At 36.5% G+C, this 23,493-nt stretch overlaps 1 protein-coding gene across 1 annotated transcript in view; it reads right to left on the bottom strand.

Moving 5' to 3' along the window:
* Positions 1-1,441: 1,441 nt before the first annotated feature.
* Positions 1,442-23,493, bottom strand: part of BMP5 (bone morphogenetic protein 5) — a 119,900-nt gene continuing 97,848 nt past the window's right edge. The window contains exons 5-7 of the mRNA XM_032409624.1: positions 13,659-13,735; positions 6,813-6,923; positions 1,442-3,404 (exon numbers count right to left, since the gene is read on the bottom strand). Of these exons, the coding sequence (XP_032265515.1) occupies positions 3,255-3,404; positions 6,813-6,923; positions 13,659-13,735 (338 nt within the window). The 3' untranslated portion in view covers positions 1,442-3,254. The remainder of the gene's footprint in view (positions 3,405-6,812; positions 6,924-13,658; positions 13,736-23,493) is intronic.

The raw sequence follows: 23,493 nt of genomic DNA, 5'->3' as shown, positions 1-23,493 counted from the left end.
CTCAGCTTAGGTTCTGTTTCCAAACTGGCTGGGTCCAGGGACTGTTTATGCAGTATTTTTTTGTCTTTTGTCCTTCTATATATAATCTTCAGAAGCTGTAGTGCATCTACCCATTCTCTCTCCATTGTGTATATATGTTGACCTTTGAGGAATGATGGGAGGCTAGCTGCCTCTGCAAAGTTGAAACTGAGATGCAAAGGTTAAGGTGCGTGTTTTAAAACTTCTGAAATTTCTCTTTCTTTTTAAAGGCTATATCTGATCCAGGTTCTTGTCTTTGAAAGACCCATGTTTCAAACAGGCTTTAACAATATTACAACAGACGTTGAGGTAATTTTGCAGAACCAACAAATATTACAACAGACATTGAGGTAATTTTGCAGAACCCTTGCTCTTTTTAAATTGCTAACTTGGATATAGTGTCACTTTTCTGCCTAAATAAGAATAAATACTGGCATTGATTGTTACTTTTCCTACTTTCTCCTCAATTATGATCTTAACCAAACTTGATAAAATACAGATGTATATATGTATACTTAGCAACGTATATGTTTCATCAGCAAAGGCATCTTCACTTCTAACTTTAAAAAGTTCCAGGCTGAAAAAATAAAATAAAATAAAATGCAAAGGAGAAAACCTAGAACTGCAAATAATCTGAAATGAAAATTGGATGATAGATTGAGCACTTGACTGAGTAGTTATGAGATAGTGACGTGTTTGGGAAAGAGGATTTCTTCTGCCTTGAACGGAACTGCATCAAAAACATTACTCATTGTAAATTTCTTGGGAGATGATATTTGCCAGACTGTATAGTAGCCAGTAGACTCTGGCTCAGATTCGATGACGGTGATATAGGGATTATAAAATGACAGTTCTTGAGAAAAAAAATAATTTTCGATTTTCTTTCTTGTGTTTTTCTTATTTCTTTAGTTCACCGCAGACGATTTATTTTTGCCTTAGTTTTAAAGAACTTGATATTTGTGATTTATGCCCTTCTACTTTCAAAAAGAGTTAGGGCCACTTTACAAAGCAAGATACATATAAAGCAAGAATTTAAAAACAAACACACAAACAAAAAGCCAATACCTAACTAGCTAAAAAATCCTGAGTTGTTTGGACCCTGTTAAAACAGGCTACATTATTCTGGCTTCTGATAGTAGCTTAAGTATTACCAAAGTAATACTGCAAATTTACTGTTATAGCTATTTGAGAATAATTTAACTGAGCATATGTGCATATATGTATATACAGTCATATACCTAGTCTGAAAAATTATGAAAATACTGATGCCAATTATCTCCTCTCAAGTGAAAAAGAACAAGTGAGATATTTTTCCATCCCTATCATTTTTGCTATTTTAAAAATTTCTTTGTTGTTTGGGCAGATTAAGAAGATATTTAATTCATGGATTGTTGCTTTGTCCATTTAACAGTGGATTATTTATTAAAAACACAAAAACCAGTTTTGGCAATTAAAAACAACATAAGGAATCATGTAATCCACCAACATTTTACATCTGATATTCTTAGAGTCTCAGCTTATGACATACTTACATTTTTGTATCCCTCTTAAATAAAGAGCCAAATCAGTAGAAACTAACATCACAAGTTTAATATATTTTAAAATATAGAAATATATTTAAACAGCACATTTGAAGAATCATATAATAGACTTCCGTTTCTTATTCTTACAATGGTACACTATTTATTTAAAAATATATTACTTAATGTACCCCCCAATATAGTTATTATCAAATTTTCTTTGATAAACTGTATTTTAAAACAACATTGTAATATACCTGAATTACAAACAAAAACCATAATATTTTTGAAGCTATTTCTGATAAAAGTTTTATTTGAAAAGTCCAAAAAGGTGATTAATAAATGGTGCTTTATGAATATTTTAGATGAGCTGTAAATAAGCTTAACCGTGGAGCCACCATAAATTGCAAGTAATCCATCTAAATGTCATTCTTCCGAAAGTTAATGTGTGTTAAAGAAAAGCCTTAGAAGGCAAAGAAAGAAAATAAATTAATTTCAGAGGGAAGAATACACATGCACATACACACAACAGAACCTTCCCATTTGGAATTATTTGTGCTTGGAGGAAGGTTTACAAAATCCCCTTACAAAATAAGGTTTTCATTGAGCTCGTTCTCAAAGATATGAAAAATGGATTTCAGCTGTTCTTTCGAAATGGCAATTCTGTCAAAGCCATTCTGGGATTTTTGGTAATTTCCTTCAGTTTAGTTTCAGTGCTTTTACCCTAAATAAAATCCCTTGCATCACATCAATCAGCAAACTCAGTTATAAAGGAGAGCTAAAGAAAATGGCTCTGTCGGCATCTTTGCTCGCTATGTTTTATGTATGCAGTGACTCTTGTCTGTGGGGAGGGAAGTAGAGCGCATGTAAATGTTTCTTTATTTTGGACTGTTTTTAAATCTGAAAAAAATCTGCAGCAGTAGTGTTCTAGATAATAGGCAGACATGATTTATTTGAGGTAAGAAGGTTGTACTACAATTTTTTAGTGTTAACTTGGAAAGTTACGGACACAGGCTCAAGCCTGTCTCCACAGAATTCCTGAAGCTTTGAGCGCTTTGCAAAATCTACAATACACAAGCCAAGAAGGAACATGCTCCTCCAGTTACACCAATTCTGTTAAAGCAAACAGTTATAACAATTATGTGTAATCTTTCAGCCTCTATGTTCTGCCTACAGCTTATTTATTCAAATCCAGGTCAACATTTCACTTTATCTAATGAAGCAGAAACTCTGAAAGAAAAATTGTGTTTATCCAAGCATTTTTGTTTGGGTTTTTCTTTTTTTTAGTTTTATTTCTAAATAAATATCCTATCAGTTTTCACTGGCACAACATAACCAAATGCATTCAATCTCCTTCACCAGTGATTAACATGCAAAGGAGTTCTGTCTAATTTCAGAAAATTATAAAAAAATCGTATTAGAAAAAATGTTGAAATGGAATTGAATTGGACTTAGCATATCCCATTGAAAGTTACACCAGGCTATCTATTGTGTAATAGACCTATGAAATAGATTTTATTGATAAGGCATCCACAAAGGAGAATATATACCTTTAAATAAATAAAAGTGACTATATACACAATATTGTACATAGGTACAGAGATGAAATGAGCCAGACTAATTTTATGAAATTCCCTTCTTGTCTGAAAGCATACTTTTTATTATAGTCATAAACCTTAATACAGATCTTTTTCTTGTTACCATTACTACTTAACATCAGTGGCAGCCACATGAGCGCACTACCATATTTCTGTATTTTTTCAAAATGACATTGGAGCTGTCATCAAAGTACAGCACAGAGATGGCATTTAATTTGGTTGGAGCACAACAAGGTTTTGGTACGTGGTCAGGAAACATCAGATGAACCTGGGAAAGAAACACATGTTTTGTTTTTTTAAGAAACAAGATAGACACTTTGTCTACAGCTTTCAAATAATATTCTTGTTTTGTCACACTATCAGGCACACCCTTAAGCTATCACTCTTCTATTTATGTTCAATGGCTGAGTTGGGGGTTGGGGACTGGTAGTGAAGGATGTATTTTTAAGCATTAACACCTAGAGTCAACTCACCAGTTCTAATTATGTGTTGGGGCCTTGAAAAATATTCTACCAAATAAGGAAAACTCCTTCTATGGAATATTCGGTGGAAATTTTCCTGGGGGAAAGAACATGGCAACTAGCACTGAGTTGCTTTTGGTTAGAACAATTACTTCTATCTACTTCATGAGAAATACAAAAGTTATTAAATGCAAATCAATGAAGGGACACAATGAGACTATAGAAAGATTTGAATCTAAGAATTATCTTTTAAAGGACAATTAAACAATAAATCATAAAAGTTACACCAACTCTTAATTTTCCACAGTAAAGGAAACATAAAAATCACAGCAAAGTGAACTCCAGGTATAATCCAAAACTTGTTTTAAAGCAATGATTTCAACTCTTCTCTACAGAATTTTTTACCAGACTGGCTGGAGTTTAATATCCTTTTACTTTCCTTCTCTCCTAGACAAGTGCCAAAAAGCACGTTCGGCTAAATCAGAAGTACGGAGCCTCGATATTTTACAAATTGAATATCGCTCTCTTCCAAAAGCCTCAAAAGGTAGCTGTACACTGAAAGTGAAATGCTTAAGCAAAGGGTTTATTCTCATTTTGATCAGACTGGCAGTCTGCCTATGATTTGCAATCATTGAGCAAGGAGCCAGAACATGGTTCCCCCTTTCCCACCCACCTACCCTGGCCCTTCCCCCAAAGGAGTTTATGGGAAGTCCCACTGATGAGTCCTAAGGGATCCACAAAAAGCCTCTTAGAGTTTTGGCTGCACAATGTCCTGGCTGAAATGATATAGGAGCCCTGCATGTGGACAGAAACAGCAGGAAAAATGAGGTGATCTGACATGAACTTGAAATTTCCTAAGACCTCACAAAACTAAAAGTTGGATAGTTTCTACAAATTTCAGATGCAGCTTGTGTCCCTCATCAGCTTGATCTTCCATAACCCACACATACATGATTGATAACCCCTTGTTTCAATGACCTTGGCAGCTTTGTAAAGCAATCATTCTGAAAAAAAAAATGGATTGTTCTTGAATGGTTTCTCAAACATATTAGTCACAAATATGCTTTCCTTTAGCAACAAACATGCCTGTCTTCTTGTTTCATGTCCTTCACAGAACAAACGTACAGAGTGCACAATGCCAGGAAAAAAAAAAAAAAAAATCAAACTTCCCATGTATGCTTCAAGTTTTGCAATGACTTATGTCCCATGTCCCAGGACAGTGAGGCAGAGCAGGGTCTTGTTCCAAGTCCCCATCAGATGTTTTTTTTTTTAATGTTTGTTTTTTGACCCTGCCTTCTAGACTACAGCCCTAAAAGCTGACAATACGTGGCTATATATTCATAAGAAAAAAGAAAAAGAAAAACGAGAGGGAGAGTATTTTGACAGAGTTTTTTCAATAATTAAGCATTGCTTAGCCTGAGGCAACCTTTGATACATTAGATACATATTTAATGAAGCAGAAGTCTGCTTTCTGAGTCATTGAGATGACAATATAAGGAGGCAAAGAATTTTCTGAGATATTAAGTGTCATTCCTCTATAAGCTAAGAGTGGCTGTAGCTTTGACCCTACGGAAAGACGGTGACCATGGCTATTCTTCCAAGGCTTGAAACAGCCGCATTTGTCTCTCTGTGCTTGCCTTTTGGGTCATCATGAATTCCCATAGGCAAGGCTAGACGGCTAGCGTTCACAGAGATTCTTTTTACTGGAAGAAGTTGGAATACAACACACCCATCCTTGAAAAGCTCCCCATCCCCCAGAAATGAGATCCTGTGTCAAGAAGTACTTCTATTTATAGATATAGCAAAGATGAAAGCATAACAAATCTTAAAATTTCCCCAGGCATTTCCTCTATACTTTGCATATGGCACAGAAGTAGGCAATCTCATTGGTCAAGAATAAAAAGAAGAATATTTATAAATGACCGCCTTTCAAAATATGCATTTGTTTTATCTCTCTGTTTCTCTTTACTCCAAGGTTATTTCCAGAGTTTTTGGCAACACCCACGCTCTAGTTGCCATAGACGTGCATCTTTGCTGTCTCTTTTCCAGTACCTATGATGTCCAGACCAGAAAACATCAAGTCATTCAAGGATTTAATCTGTCAATTTATATATACCATTCCTTATTCAGAAGAAAACTGGGATAGTCTTTCCATCAGCTTTAAATTTTAAATTAATTCTGAAAAAAAATAACCTCAAGAGTCAACCCACAAATTCTAATAGTTCCGTTTTTTTTGTTGATCATAAACAAGACTTACCCACAAAGATAGATTATTTTTTCCTTATGGCCACTGCTTTCCTACTGCCATTCACCAAATAGCTACTTCTGTTACTAAGTCTTGAATCTAAAACAATTTATCCTCTTCCTTCTATCTCGATGACATATAGTTAAAATGTTCATATTAACCAAAACATTAATTCAGAATTTTATCACATGGTCTATTGCACCTTCTAGGAGCCTCTCACTTAGTCTTCCAGAGATTGTACCTCTGCCCGATCAGTAAGTCCCACACCATAAGGCAGGTATGTCAGACTCTCAAGAGCTTTCATGAGCTCATTAGATACAGTACAACCATTTAGAGAACACAAAATCAACATTTCATTATTGTTTTCACAAAAATAAGCCCAGGTTATTAGAGATTAAATCACTGCTAAATTCCTGAATGAGGAAAGGAAAAAATGAAGATGAAATTCCACCTTAAAGATTATAAAAAATATAAGGATCATGAAATAGAAATGAATCTTCTACTTATTTATATTCTACTTGAAGAAGTTTCATAATACTAAAGTATGTTGTGGAACATTCTTAAATAATTAGAGTAAAAGCCCTCAGATGAAATTCAATAAGGACATTAGTCAATGTTTTTGCAATGATCGCTAATGAATTGCTAGGTTAGAAATAGCCCCTGGGAACCTGTGTGGTTAATCATATTGCACAGTGAAGAAATCAGCACAGACTGACCACTTCATGTGGTTACTCCAATTTTCCTAGCTGAATCCTTCCCCATTCTGGAATCAGGACTATTCTTTAAACCAGCCTGAATTTCCTGACTATACCCACAATTGTTACTTTGGCTCTAAAAAAAAAAGTACCAAAAGGGCTTTAAAGAAAAAAATAATGCATTTATAGCTATAAATGGATGCTTTCCTTTAAAATAATGTTTATATGATGCTTGCATCATAAACCATTTTCAATTCTACGAAGACAAAGCATACCAGAGTCTGAACTATGGCATGGTTGGTGGCATTCATGTGAGCATTGAGTGGAAAAGAACATTCTCCATCACAATAAAATGCAGCATATCCTTCTGGTGCTATAATCCAGTCCTAGAATGCACACACACAAAAAAAGAAAGAGAAAAAAAAAAGAAAAAGAATAAAAGAAATCACCAAAATAAAAATAAAGTACTTCTTAAATAATACCCATATTTAGTCTGGCTAGGTTTCTCTTCATCCAACAATTATTCTAACAAGACAGCTACCCTCAAGCCCTTAATTTATTTTTAAGTTGAAGTTTACAACACAAGTATAAATATTTTCACAAGAAATTGCCCTCTGTAATTTCTCCCAAGAGGTTGCTATGTAGGATATTCATAGTATGCATTAATTCATGTATTCATGAATAAAACCATAATCATTAAATAGCATTGTAAATATTGTTTAAACAGGAAATGATGAACTCTGGAAAGTTCAAGCTAACCAGAAAGGAAAAGAAGAATAAACTTAATTGAGATAATTCCCATTACTTCTTAATAACTCACTCCTGGTTTTAGAAGCCTGACAACCTCCAAAATCTTTAATATTTGTTCCTTTTACTGTTTTTCTTTCCATTCATGTGTTAACTTTATAGTCTCTTTGGATGAAATGAATTGGAGCAAATTCTTGAGAACTGCATATGAAATTTTGGGGGAAGCCAAAAAATGAGCATAGGTTGCCCTGATTTTTTTTTTCCCCAAGAAGTAAAACTTGGGGGCGCCTGGGTGGCTCAGTCGTTGAGCGTCCGCCTTCGGCTCAGGTCATGATCCCAGGGTCCTGGGATCAAGCCCCACATCAGGCTCCCTGCTCCGCAGGAAGCCTGCTTCTCCCTCTCCCACTCCGCCTGCTTGTGTTCCCTCTCTCGCTGTCTCTCTCTCTCTTTCAAATAAATAAATAAAATCTTTAAAAAAAAAAAAAAAAGTAAAACTTGGTCCAAATGTAAACTTATTGAATGAATTGTGTTGAAAGTTTATCATATTAGTACGATGTCAGATCTAGAGTTCAGAATCATCACTTTAAAGATACTAGCTGGGCTTGAAAAAAGCATGGAAATTATTAGAGAAACCCTTTCTGGAGAAGTAAAAGAACTAAAATCTAACCAAGTAGAAATCAAAAAGGCTATTAATGAGGTGCAATCAAATATGGGGGCACTAACTGCTAGGATAAATGAGGCAGAAGAGAGAATCAGTGAGATAGAAGACCAAATGATGGAATATAAAGAAGCTGAGAAAAAGAGAGATCAACAACTACTGGATCACGAGGGCAGAATTTGAGAGATAAACGATACCATAAGACGAAACAACATTAGAATAATTGGGATCCCAGAAGAAGAAGAAAGAGAGAGAGGGGCAGAAGGTATAATGGAGCAAATTATAGCAGAGAACTTCCCTAATTTGGGGAAGGAAACAGGCATCAAAATCCAGGAAGCACAAAGAACCCCTCTCAAAATCAATAAAAATAGGTCAACACCCCGACATCTAATAGTAAAACTTACGAGTCTCAGAGACAAAGAGAAAATCCTGAAAGCAGCTCGGAAGAAGAGATATGTAAGCTACAATGGTAGAAACATTAGATTGGCAACAGACTTATCCACAGAGACCTGGCAGGCCAGAAAGGACTGGCAGGACATATTCAGAGCACTAAATGAGAAAAATATGCAGCCAAGAATACTATATCCAGCTAGGCTGTCATTGAAAATTGAAGGAGAGATAAAAAGCTTCCAGGACAAACAAGAACTAAAGGAATTTGCAAACACGAAACCAGCCCTACAAGAAATCTTGAAAGGGGTCCTCTAAGCAAAGAGAGAGCCTAAAAGCAACATAGACCAGAAAGGAACACAAACAATATACAGTAATAGTCACTTTACAGGCAATACAATGGCACTAAATTCCTATCTTTCAATAGTTACCCTGAATGTAAATGGGCTAAATGCCCCAATCAAAAGACACAGGCTATCAGATTGGATTAAAAAACAAGACCCATCGATATGCTGTCTGCAAGAGACTCATTTTAGACCCAAAGACACCCCCAGATTGAAAGTGAGGGGGTGGAAAACCATTTACCATGCTAATGGACACCAAAAGAAAGCTGGGGTGGCAATCTTTATATCAGACAAATTAGATTTTAAACCAAAGACTGTAATAAGAGATGAGGAAAGACACTATATCCTACTTAAAGGGTCTATCCAACAAGAAGATCTAACAATTGTAAATATCTATGCCCCTAACATGGGAGCAGCCAATTATATAAGGCAATTAATAACAAAAGCAAAGAAACACATTGACAACAATACAATAATAGAGGGGGACTTTAACACCCCCCTCACTGAAATGGACAGATCGTCTAAGCAAAAGATCAACAAGGAAATAAAGACTTTAAATGACACATTGGACCAAATGGACTTCACAGACATATTCAGAACATTGCATCCCAAAGCAACGGAATACACATTCTTCTCTAGTGCCCATGGAACATTCTCCAGAATAGATCACATCCGAGGTCATAAATCAGGTCTCAACCGGTACCAAAAGATTGGGATCATTCCCTGCCTATTTTCAGACCACAATGCTTTGAAACTAGAACTCAATCACAAGAGGAAAGTCGGAAAGAACTCAAATACATGGAGGCTAAAGAGCATCCTACTGAAGAATGAATGGGTCAACCGGGAAATTAAAGAAGAATTAAAAAAATTCATGGAAACCAATGAAAATGAAAACACAACTATTCAAAATCTTTGGGATACAGCAAAGGCAGTCCTGAGAGGAAAGTATATAGCAATACAAGCCTTTCTCAAGAAACAAGAAAGGTCTCAAGTACACAACCTAACCCTACACCTAAAGGAGCTGGAGAAAGAACAGCAAATAAAGCCTAAACCCAGCAGGAGAAGAGAAATAATAAAGATCAGAGCAGAAATCAATGAAATAGAAACCAAAAGAACAGTAGAACAGATCAATGAAACTAGGAGCTGGTTCTTTGAAAGAATTAACAAGATTGATAAACCCCTGGCCAGGCTTATCAAAAAGAAAAGAGAAATGACCCAAATCAACAAAATCATGAATGAAAGAGGAGAAATCACAACCAACACCAAAGAAATACAAACAATTATAAGAACATATTATGAGCAACTCTATGCCAGCAAATTAGATAACCTGGAAGTAATGGATGCATTCCTAGAGATGTATCAACTACCAAAACTGAACCAGGAAGAAATAGAAAACCTGAACAGACCTATAACCACTAAGGAAATAGAAGCAGTCATCAAAAATCTCCCAAAACACAAAAGCCCAGGGCCAGATGGCTTCCCAGGGGAATTCTACCAAACATTTCAAGAAGAATTAATACCTATTCTTCTGAAACTGTTCCAAAAAATAGAAATGGAAGGAAAACTTCCAAACTCATTTTATGAGGCCAGCATTACCTTGATCCCAAAACCAAAGACCCCAACAAAAAGGAGAATTACAGACCAATATCCCTGATGAACATGGATGCAAAAATTCTCACCAAAATACTAGCCAATAGGATCCAACAGTACATTAAAAGGATTATTCACCACGACCAAGTGGGATTTATCCCTGGGCTGCAAGGTTGGTTCAACATCCGCAAATCAATCAACGTGATACAATACATTAACAAAAGAAAAAACAAGAATCACATGATCCTCTCAATAGATGCAGAAAAAGCATTTGACAAAGTACAGCATCCTTTCTTGATCAAAACTCTTCAGAGTATAGGCATAGAGGGTACATACCTCAATATCATAAAAGCCATCTATGAAAAACCTACAGCGAATATCATTCTCAATGGGGAAAAACTGAGAGCTTTCCCCCTAAGGTCAGGAACGCGGCAGGGATGTCCACTATCACCACTGCTATTCAACATAGTATTGGAAGTCCTAGCCACAGCAATCAGACAACAAAAAGAAATTAAAGGCATCCAAATCGGCAAAGAAGAAGTCAAACTCTCACTCTTTGCAGATGATATGATACTTTATGTGGAAAATCCCAAAGACTCCACCCCAAAACTGCTAGGACTCATACAGAAATTCAGTAAAGTGGCAAGATATAAAATCAATGCACAGAAGTCAGTGGCATTCCTATACACCAACAACAAGTCAGAAGAAAGAGAAATTAAGGAGTCGATCCCACTTACAATTGCACCCAAAACCATAAGATACCTAGGAATAAATCTAACCAAAGAGGCAAAGGATCTGTACTCAGAAAACTATAAAATACTCATGAAAGAAATTGAGGAAGACACAAAGAAATGGAAAAACGTTCCATGCTCATGGATTGGAAGAACAAATATTGTGAAGATGTCAATCCTACCTAGAGCAATCTACACATTCAATGCAATCCCCATCAAAATACCATCCACTTTTTTCAAAGAAATGGAACAAATAATCCTAAAATTTGTATGGAACCAGAAAAGACCCCGCATAGCCAGAGGAATGTTGAAAAAGAAAAGTAAAGCTGGTGGCATCACAATTCCGGACTTCCAGCTCTACTACAAAGCTGTCATCATCAAGACAGTATGGTACTGGCACAAAAACAGGCACATAGATCAATGGAACAGAATAGAGAACCCAGAAATGGACCCTCAACTATATGGTCAACTAATCTTGACAAAGCAGGAAAGAATGTCCAATGGAAAAAAGATAGTCTCTTCAACAAATGGTGTTGGGAAAATTGGACAGCCACATGCAGAAGAATGAAACTGGACCATTTCCTTACACCACACACAAAAATAGACTCCAAATGGTTGAAAGACCTCAATGTGAGACAGGAGTCCATCAAAATCCTAAAGGAGAACACAGGCAGCAACCTCTTCGACCTCAGCCGCAGCAACTTTTTCCTAGAAACATCGCCAAAGGCAAGGGAAGCAAGGGCAAAAATGAACTATTGGGACTTCATCAACATAAAAAGCTTTTGCAAAGCAAAGGAAACAGTCAACAAAACCAAAAGACAACTGACAGAATGGGAGAAGATATTTGCAAATGACATATCAGATAAAGGGCTAGTATCCAAAATCTATAAAGAACTCATCAAACTCAACACCAAAAGAACAAAGAATCCAATCAAGAAATGGGCAGAAGACATGAACAGACATTTTTCCAAAGAAGACATCCACATGGCCAACAGACACATGAAAAAGTGTTCAATATCGCTCGGCATCAGGGAAATCCAAATCAAAACCTCAATGAGATACCACCTCACACCAGTCAGAATGGCTAAAATTAACAAGTCAGGAAACAACAGATGTTGGCGGGTTGCGGAGAAAGGGGAACCCTCCTACACTGTTGGTGGGAATGCAAGCTGGTGCAGCCACTCTGGAAGACAGTATGGAGGTTCCTCAAAAAGTTGAAAATAGAGCTACCATATGATCCAGCAATTGCACTACTGGGTATTTACCCCAAAGATACAAAAGTAGGGACCCGAAAGGGTACGTGCACCCCGATGTTTATAGCAGCAATGTCCACAATAGCCAAACTGTGGAAAGAGACAAGATGTCCATCAACAGATGAATGGATAAAGAAGATGTGGTACATATATACAATGGAATATTTTGCAGCCATCAAAAGGAATGAGATCTTGCCATTTGCAACGACGTGGATGGAACTGGAGGGTATTATGCTGAGCGAAATAAGTCAAACATAGAAAGACATGTATCATATGACCTCACTGATATGAGGAATTCTTAATCTCAGGAAACAAACTGAGGGTTGCTGGAGTGGGGGGTGGGGTGGGAGGGATGGGGTGACTGGGTGATGGACACTGGGGAGGGTATGTGTTCTGGTAAGCGCTGTGAATTGTGCAAGACTGTTGAATCTCAGATCTGTACCTCTGAAACAAATAATGCAATATATGTTAAGAAAGAAAAAAAGAAGAAGAAGAATGTAGCAGGAGGGGAAGAATGAAGGGGGGGAAATCGGAGGGGGAGAAGAACCATGAGAGACGATGGACTCTGAAAAACAAACTGAGGGTTCTAGAGGGGAGGGGGTTGGGAGGATGGGTTAGCCTGGTGATGGGTATTGAGGAGGGCACGTTCTGCATGGAGCACTGGGTGTTATGCACAAACAATGAATCATGGAACACTATATCTAAAACTAATGATGTAATGTATGGGGATTAACATAACAATAAAAAAAATTAAAAAAAAAGAAAGTTTATCATAAAATTTTAAAATGCTTACATTTTATATTATTTTTCAATGGGATAGCCCAAATTCAATTCTGCGAATCCATTGTAATAGGATAATGTAGTCTAAAGACTTCAATTTAAAGTACCAATACATAAAGACATTAAAAACTATTTTGGTTAAATCCTCCTCCTCACCCTGTTTCAGAAGCATATGGAAAAGACAGCGATAAAACTTTTAGGTTCGGGGAAAAAAAATTTTTTTTCTGTAGCTCTACTTTATAACAGACATTGTAGTCAAGGATTCTATTTCCTAGCCCTAGAGTTTGAGACCTTGGGGGCAAATGGAATTGCTCAAGTTAATCTGAAAAACTGGTATTAAAATTAAAACTTTGGGATATTTAACAACAGCACCTTCTCCCACTTTCTAAATATCATAGGGTTAACGTTTCTTCTTCAGCATAGTTGTTTTTTACTGTAAACCCTAATAATGATGTTTCAATGGTGGGAGGATAATGGGGAAATAAAAATGATGTGGATAACCCATATACTGAACAGTCATATCAAAAATAATTGGTTAGTGTACTGGAAAAATTACTAACAAAGATTACGAGTAACTCCGGATTTATAATAAAAGAGAAAAGAAACACCTAAGTTGACTGATCGTTCTTACCTGCCATCCCAGATCCCGGAAACTCACATAGAGTTCATGCTTCTTACAGGCTTGTTTTTGTTCACTTGTATTATAATCTGAAGATAAAAATCAGATTTTAAACAAATGTCAGCCTATCAGTATCCTATTATTTCTTTTGTGAGATCACTGATAAAATTAAAAAGCTGTATTTGATGTTGTAAAATATGAACTTGAATCTTAAAGCTAGAGCCACTTAACTAACCACGTGAACTGTAGGCAAATCACTTGTCCAGAGTTTCTTCTTCTGTAAAATAGAGTCAATACCATTTACCTTGTGAGGTTCTGACAAGAATTTGGTTAGACTCCCTGTTTTATGGTGCACAATCTGATGCCTGCCATTCATTGAGTACTAGCTGCTCAATGAATGCTCATTTATTAATTAATTCACACTATAGTAGTACTTAATATATTTACATATATTAAATATTCATGCAATATTTTTTAACATCTTCCATGAGGCAGACACTTGGAAAGTACCAACTGGGATCTTACAGAGTTGATTTTATTTTAATAAATATATTAAACTCAGAATACTCAAAGTTGAACTTCTGATTCTTCCCCCAAAACCTGTCCAACATGTAGACCCTTCCATTTTTGACTGATGGCAGCTTTCCCAGCAAAGACAGAGAAACAGAAATAGAGAGAGAGAGGGAGAAAGCCAAAATATGCTGTTTTTTCCTCTTACTCTCACATCCAATCTATCAAGAAATCCTACACATTCTACCTTCAAATAGGTCCAAAACCTACCTACTCTTACCACCTCCATGACTATTCCTGGTCCAAGCTGCCATCATCTTTCACCTGAATCATTGCAATATTCTCATTGCTAATTCTCCTTGTTTCTGTTCTTGCTCATCTACAACAAAGCAATCAAGTAGACCTTCTAACAAGTAACTCAAATTATATCACTGCCCAGCAAGAAGTCCCACTGGGTTTCCCTGTAGCACTAAGAATGAAATATCCTCTGTGGTTTACAAGGCCCTATCTGATTTCACCCCATTACCTCTTTGACTCATTTCCCACTACTCTTCCTCTCCGTCACTCCATTCTGGCCATGACACCACCTTGCTGTTTTCCACCCAGCTCAGCTTCCTCCCACCCTCACTCTTCCCTCTCCTCCAAATGCTTTTCCCTTGGATATATATATACATAGCTAACGCCTATAGCTTTTTCAACTTTTCATTAAAGCATCATCTTGTCCGTGAATCCTTCACTAACTACCCTATTTAAGATTGCAACTCCCACTAAGGTATTCCTGATCTCCCTCACCTTGCTCTTATTTTTTTTTCCATTTCATTTATTTTTTTAATATGTCAACCCTTTTACTCATTTATTATGCACATTTCTTCTTGTCTGTTTCCTCCCCCTAGAGTGTCAGCACTACAAGGTCAAAAATCTTAGTTGGTTCCGTTTAGTTTACTGAATATACCCCAAGTTTCAGAAACAGTCTCTGACACACAGTAGGTACTCAATAAATATTTGAGGAATTAATAAATGAATTCCTCAATGTGTTCCACAAATGACTGGAAGGAAAGGAAATACATTATTTCCTTTACATATTTTAGAATACAATCTGAAAAACCCATACCCTTTTATAATTGTTTAAAAGAATTAAGGCTAGGGTTGCCTGGGTGGCACAGTGGGTTAAGCGCCCAACTTGTGGTTTCAGCTCAGGTGGTGATCTCAGGGTCATGAATTCGAGGCCCGTGTCAGGCTCTGTGCTGAGTGTGCAGCCTGCTTAAAATTCTCTCGGGGCGCCTGGGTGGCTCAGTTGGTTAAGCAACTGCCTTGGCTCAGGTCATGATCCTGGAGTCCCGGGATCGAGTCCCGCATCGGACTGCCCCCTCAGCGGGGAGTCTGCTTCTCCCTCTGATCCTCCCCCTCTCATGCTCTCTGTCTCCCATTCTCTCTCTCAGATAAATAAATGAAAAATCTTTAAAAAAAAAAAAAAAAAAATTCTTTCTCTCCCTCTCCTTCTGCCCCTCCCCCACCCTCTTGCTTGCTCCTAAAAAAAAAAAAAAAAAAAATTAAGGATTAAAGGAGAGCCTCAATATTGCATCTGGACTAAAGTAATACCAAAGAAACACAGAGCTTTATAGAAAATCTCAGTTGTCTTCTTTGGCGTTTGTTCACACTTTATACAAACAGCATTCTAAAAGCTAACCCATTTTTATTATTTCCAATACGAAATACAAAAGAGGAAAAAATATAGGGTTAGGGAGCAAAATAACTTATCCTCAAAGAAGACAGCTAATTTTTTCTTCTAGGAATAACTACTACGTTAACTCTGACAGTCTTCTCTGTCAAATCAAAGTAGTTTACTCGGCAGAGTAGTGTGTCCTAAGATGTCACCTTCCAGCTTAATTATCCTCAGCCTCTAATGAAAATGTAGGCACATCAAAAATCCATGGAGCCTGTCTTAGAGGGTCTTGTCATCCACCTCTCACAGCTACTTCAAGTAATTCTTTATTTAATTTCTGCCTAGAAAACAAAATAATGATTAAATATTGAACTCAGACTTTTTTACTTCTAGGTCAGAGTTATTCCTGCTGTGCAATTAGCTTTATTAAAACAAATTAAGTATGTAGATAATGACGGAAAATGGAGAAAGAGAATTTATTTGGAATGCGGCACTCTTATTCTTTAGGTAAACTTTTTCCCTGATCAGAATGGCACAAGGAGTTAATTTTGTCCAAGCGATGGACAAGCATATGGTCACACTAAGTACAATAACATTAAATGGATAAGTTCTCTGTATCATTTTTAGGGAAAAGAAATTATTGATTCTGGTGTTAGTTTGAGTATGTAAACTTTTTGAAATTTAGAGGGAAAAAAGTCAGCTATGCATTAGACCAGGGGTCAGGAACTTTTTTTTTTTTTTTTTAAAGATAGTAAGTATTTTAGTCTAAGCAGTCTTCTTCCCTTGCAATGACTCCACTTTGCCGCTATAACATGAAAGCAGTCATAGACTATGTAAATGGATGGATATGGCTATATTCCAATAAAACTTTACTTCCAGATGCTAAAATTTGAATTTCATATGATTTCTATGGGAAACAAAATGTTATCCTTCCTCTGAGTCTTTTTCAAACATTTAAAAATGTAAAAACCATTCTTAGCAACCGTGTCATACAAACCCAGACCGCCGGGCCTTGCTTCACCAGCCCCTGCATTAGACAATAATGGGAATATTTATTCATTCATCCTTGTCTTAATTAAAAACACTGAATGTGAATAAAGACATTGTGCCCAATAACACATACAAGTATATATGAAAAGCCATAAACTACGTATATGGTTACACGAATTCCATGTTTATAAAAAAAGAAAGTAAAACTTAAAAGTCAAAAGAGATCTGTTCCATCTATGCAGGTTTTCATACAGGCTAAGTGATGTATATAATGTAACATCACATAAAGGTAACGAGCAATGGAATTTATAATAGAATCTGATTCCAAGAGTCTGATTTCATAGAGCGTTAGGACCATATGCTTATTCTGTCAGAAATAAAAATTAATGGATGAGTGAAATAAATGTACCCAAACCAGCAAAGTCTGCAGTTAGGTTTACTATAAATGGTTGGCACAATAAACTAAAGGAGGAAGGGCAAGGAAATTAAATTTGTATCTCTAAAAAATAGTGATTGATAGCCCCTCGAAAATTAAAATGAAATGGACATAATGCTACCTACTACAGATTACCCTGCCCAGAAATGAAGAATTCTAACAGAAATTACTAAAATGTTCTGGTGCTACAAGGACACTGGAAAAGCATGCTGACATTCCTCAACCATAATGCAGATATTCCAAATGCAGCATTTCTTTGTTTTGTCTTTTAATGGTAACACTATTGGGAAACCAGGGCCAAAATATTGGAAGTATTGCTAAATACTTAACACAAACTTCTTTATGATCAATTTCTGCAAACAGCACAAATTTAATGCTTTTCTTAAAAACTTTTAAGAAGTTATTTTGTCTTAGAAAAAAATTGTGAAAAAAACATACATAAAGGTTAAAAAACCTGAACTCTACATGGGAGTTCAAAGGTCTATCCACCAGTCCCTGAAAACAACCAACCAAATAAATAGACATGGGTTAGTTTAGCAATGAAGTGGGGGGGGGGGGGGGAATTTTAAATCCAGACAACTCCATATACCAATATGGGTTTCATTTTTTATTGTTTAAATCTAATATTGGCTTAAGGGATGAAATGTAGATATATCTAGAAAATAAAAGAAAAAAATCCAAAATAGAATTTAACATTTAAACATGTCAAAAGCTTAAACAAGCCAAATATGATGAGATACTGTGTTTCAAAACAAAAGAAGTGTTAGCATTCTCATGCTCAGTTCCCAACAGAAAAAGGAGACAAAGGAAGTCAGCACCTAAGCATTGGGATTTTCACTAATTTATAGAAAATGGAAATGACAACTGAATGAAGGTGTAAGAGGTAAAGAAGCAGGAATAAAGCTATAATAAACTATTTAATAATGTAAATTTTGATATGGCCCTGGGGGTAGAGAAATTCATGATAAACCCCAAACACATAACAATCCCTTCAAAGATGAGGGATTTAAAAATGCTACTACTGGGGTGCCTGGATGGCTGTCATTAAGCGTCTGCCTTCGGCTCAGGTCAGGATCCCAGAGTCCTGGGATCAAGCCCCGCATTGGGCTCCCTGCTCCGCGGGAAGCCTGCTTTTCCCTCTCCCACTCCCCCTGCTTGTGTTCCCTCTCTAGCTGTGTCTCTGTCAAATAAATAAATAAAATCTTTAAAAAAATAAAATAAAATAAAAATGCTACTACTATTCTATCTTAATCACCATCTTCCATATCCAGTGAATTCCTTGATTGAATTTATGAACAACCCACTAAGAATTACTGTTATTGATTTGTGTAGGAATAACTGTATTTGTCTATGTGTAGAAATGTCTGACACAGAACAGATACCACAAAATAATAACTATCTGGTATGTTTGCTTAACTCTGCTTAGCAAAGTGTCTATGTGGATGATCCAGCTAATATCTTCATCTTTGAGCTTACTGACAAAAACTGTCCACAAACCTGAGTTTCCAACTGCTTACCAGACATCTCTAAATAAAAGCTTCCTGGATGCCTCCTACTCACTATTTTTACTTCTGACCTTATACTCTTAAGATGCTCACTAGGGGTTTCTGGGTGGCTCAGTCAGTTAAATGGCTGCCTTTGGTTCAGGTCATGGTCCCAGGGTCCTGGGATCGAGCCCCACATCGGGCTCCCTGCTCAGCAGTGATCCTGCTTCTCCCCCTGCCTGCTGCTCCCCCAGCTTGTGCTCTCTCTCTCTCTCTCTTTGTCAAATAGATGAATAAAATCTTAAAAAAAAAAAAAATGCTCACTACTTTGGTTAACAGGATTACTTGTCATCTAGTGGCCCAAGTAAGAACATTTGGTAAGTTTCTTGACGTTCTTTCTTTCTCCCTCATGTCCTACTTTAAATTGGTCCACAAAGCCCACTGACTGACTCATTTTTAGTCTAGATAACCTGTTAGAAACCCTTTGCTCTCTTGGTTACCTCATACTTCCTCAACATTCTCTTCCAGTAACTTTGTCCTAGGATAACAATTCACCCCTGCTCTCCCTCCTCCATCTCTGACCATAAGTCTCTGTCTCTTTTATGGAATTGCTTTTTCTCCTTGTCTATACTTAAAGGACTAATCCTCCCATGGGAGGCTTCATTCCTGATTTTTTTCTTTTACTTTATTTTCTATGGCACTGCCAAGTCCTATGCTTCATCTAAGCTCATATCCATATCTTTTTCCTATACCTTCCACTTATTCTTGACACTCCCAATCCAGAGTCCTGTCTCATCACCACCTGCTGGTCCCACCCACATGCTTTGGTTTCCATTTCCCTTTCTTCAATGTATAATCTTCACTGCTTGGAGTGTTGGATTAGATTCCTAATCATTATTTGGGCTTTCAGTTTCCTCCCTCGGCATCCCATCCTTCACTCTGATGCCAAATTTAACTTTAAAATGCATATCTGATTGTGGCACTCCTTTTTCCAATTGCCTACATGAAGACACCATAGTTCCTTATTATTGCATACCTTAGTCTTTATAATTTGGTTCCTACATACTTTTCTAGCTTTTCTCACACCTTTCTCACAAGAAAACTTGCATGCCCAGCTATTTAACATGGATGCATAGCTCTGTAACTGCACATCAGTCTAAAATGGCCTCACCCACCCTTCCATTTCTGGAAAATGTCTATTCTTTCTCATATAAGTCTCTCAAGAAGTCTTTGGAGCCATACCTAGGTGCTGCTTAGGTGCTCTATCCTTCCTACTATTGAGTACCCTATACCTACTCTAATAGAATTGACCTCTTAATAATTACTAATGCTCATGTCTTTCCTATTGTCTGTGGGAGTGCTTTTTAAGAAGCAAGATCCTTAGCTATCCATCTTTTATCAGCATATAGTTAATATTGTGCTTATCACACAATGGATGCTCATTTAATATTGAATAAATCTATTTTACAGTAAATCATGCCCAGATATATTCTCTCTAGACAGAGACTTGGCAACAGACACAATGCATTAATGTCTATTGACACATTTATTTTATATTATATAATTAATTGCTCAGGTAGATTAGTTAAAACCTCTGATTAGTTAAATTAGTTAAAACCTCTAATATCCTTCTTGCTTCTGAAGTCTCAAAGGCCAAGAAATTCCAGAGGTAAAGAAATACCAGGAGTATTGGTACTTTTTAGGAAGAGAGCTTCTACTTTTCTCTGATGTAACAGTCTGAACTATTTATGTACCAGTTCTGAAAAACCAAACCATATGAACTCATTTAAGAAGTAACAACAATAATGGCTAACACTAAATAAGCATGCACCACTGTTCTTAGTTCTTTACACATATTAATTCATTTAATCCTCACAATTCATGTAATCTCATCCTAGCAGGCAGACACTATTAACATTCTCACTTTACAGATGAAGACACAGAGGCAGAGAAAGGTGACATTTTGTTCAAGGTTATACAAATAAGAAGTGGTGGGCCCAGGATTAAATGACAAAATGATAAATAGATGATAGATAAATAAATGTACAGGTAGATAATATAGACACCAAAATTGCTGTTTTAGGAGGGATTTCCAAAATTTTTGTGTGATTCAGGGCACAAATAACAGTTTTTAGTGTTAATTATTATAGAAATAAAATGGATCAGAAACATTCTCACATGTGCAGCCTTGTAAGATTTTCACTGCAGCCTTGATCTTGAGAGCCCCAATTTGGAAACAACCAAAATGTGTTTTAAGAGTGACATGACCAAATTCTGACAGAAGCACTGTTGACTATATTGCAACCATTAAAAAGAGTGAGGTCACTCAATTTGAAAGATGGCAGAGACATATTTAAAAAAAAAATCCATAAAACCAACTCTATTACATTCTGGAAAAGTAAAAACTATGAGGACAATAAAAAGATCAGTCATTGCTAAGGGGAGGGAGGAATGAATAGCCAGAGGAAGGAGGATTTTGAGGGCAGTGAAAGTACTCTGTATGATACCACAATGATGGATACATGTCATTATACATTTGTCCAAACCCACAGAATGTACAACACCAAGAGTGAACCCTAATGTAAACTATGAACTTCAGACAATTATGGATTCATCCTTGTGATTCATCCTTGGTAAGAAAGGCACCATTCTGATGAGTAATGTTGATAATGGGGGAGGCTAAGCATTGCGGGGCAGGGGTATATGGGAAATCTTTGTACCTTCCTCTCAATTTTGTTGTGAATCTAAAATTGCTCTAAAAAAGAGTCTTTAAAAATACATGAGATATATCATTTATGTAATTAAACACACATAATAAAAATATATTCTCCAAAAGAGATGTATATATGGGGGAAAAGATTTGCAAGTATAGGTACCATGTTGATCTAAGTGTATCAGAGTAACCTATCTCAAAAGGATTTAGGTGATCAAGAGAGAACTTTAGTATTATTAAATATTTTCTTTTTTTTTTTTTTGAAGATTTTATTTATTCACTTGAGACACAGAGAAAGAGAGAGAGAGAGAGCATGAGCAGGGAGAGAGGCAGAGGGAGAGGGAGAAGCAGGCTCCCTGCTGAGCCAGGAGCCTGATGTGGGGCTCGATCCCAGAACCCTGGGATCATGATCTGAGCTGAAGGCAGATGCTTAACCATCTGAGCCACCCAGGCACCCCAGAACTTTAATATTATTGATGATTTGATTATCTTTAAATAATGAAAATATGTATTAATTATATGATATAAAACATTCTAAAGAAATAATTATAATTAATTGTTCCTTCTGATTTTGATTAACATCTGTTTGTCCAAGTGGCATGAGTTTATGTTATATATATTAGGCAAAAGACACCACCTATCAGAGTTGAGGATAAGTAGAGAATGTCTCCATTTTAATGACTTTTTGAAAGACTTGGCCTAAGAAATCACCATGGTTTCAGGTAGGGCCACTAAGGATTGGATTCACTTTCAACAATCCCTAGTATCCAGCACACAATCAGCAAACTTTGCAAGCAGTTCTGCAGCGAACCAGGACTTCCCATTTGTCTTATTAATTCTTCCAAATTCTTAATACTCTATTCTTTTCAGCACTCATATAGTCCTTAGAAGAGCATCTTGCTCTCAGTAGATTCTTTAAGACCTTATCAATCTAGTACGTAAAGCCTTTTTAAGCTAACGAACAAATTAGCTATTACCTCCATTTCCTTTCCTCCACAGCCAAATTCAAATAAACATCCATTATGCTGCCTCCTCATGAAAGAGGCAATATCTCACACAATATGTTTGCTCAACCTCCTTGCCAAAAATCTCAAGAGGAACAAAGAAGGACAGTTTCTGCTGAAAATCTGGGGGCAGTGTTTCTGTGTATATTCACCTGAAAGAGGAGTTTAGTTTTTTCCATTTAGCGGGCACATTAATTTATTTAACAAGTTCCTGTTTTGTGCTAGACATTGTTCTAGGCTTTTCCATAGGAGTATAGAAGGACAAAGGATCATTGAGAGTTGGAAGGCAAGACTCTTTGAAACAGGAAAGAAATTGGGTAGAGAAAGCAAGAATGACCTGGGTTTTAATTCTCCTGCACTAACTGAGACTTTCGACATTTGACACATGCTTTGCAGAAAAAAATGCGATCAGGCAAACATCTAATACAACTCTTTTCCCCCCCACAGGCTTCTCTCTTAGCAGTGTAGTCTTCAAACAGTATTTTATTATAAAGGCTTAGTACTATTACAGCATTTATTATTTATATTTGAATAATTTTAAAATTTCACTGGCATTTCAAGTTTCCTAAGTATCAAATTTTGTGTTTATATTAGCATTCCCTTTCCTTAAGCCCCTGTCTGTTAGGCCAAATCCTATGAGACTTTTTCCCCGTCTGCTTGATTACTACCTATTGAAAGGTTATGTCTCATAGACACAAACCAGCTACTTTCTTTCTTATTATCAAAATATGGACATGCTCCAAAACTATCTACCACATATTTCACAGAAATGGCTGCCAATGACAAACTTTTTAAAAAGAAAATATTGGTCTATATTAGAATAATTTTGTACTCTAAATGGTGTTAGGAAACTGGTGAAAAGTTACATGATTTCTGCTCCATGTGTTTTATTCATCTCTAGTTATAGAAGTACATTTGTTACTTGTGGTCAGAAAGAGAAGATAAATAGAGTTCACCAATAGGGAAAAGGACTTTGATGATTTCAGTCTCTGGAACGCCTCTGCCACAGTCCTTATGAGCTCCAATAATAAGTATGCGACTTACACT

Source organism: Phoca vitulina, unplaced genomic scaffold (genome assembly GCF_004348235.1).
Source record: "Phoca vitulina isolate PV1807 unplaced genomic scaffold, GSC_HSeal_1.0 scaffold11, whole genome shotgun sequence".
Taxonomy (NCBI): Eukaryota; Metazoa; Chordata; class Mammalia; order Carnivora; family Phocidae; genus Phoca; species Phoca vitulina.
The sequence above is the reverse complement of the archived record's forward strand: the minus strand, read 5'-3'. Positions and strand labels throughout refer to the sequence as shown.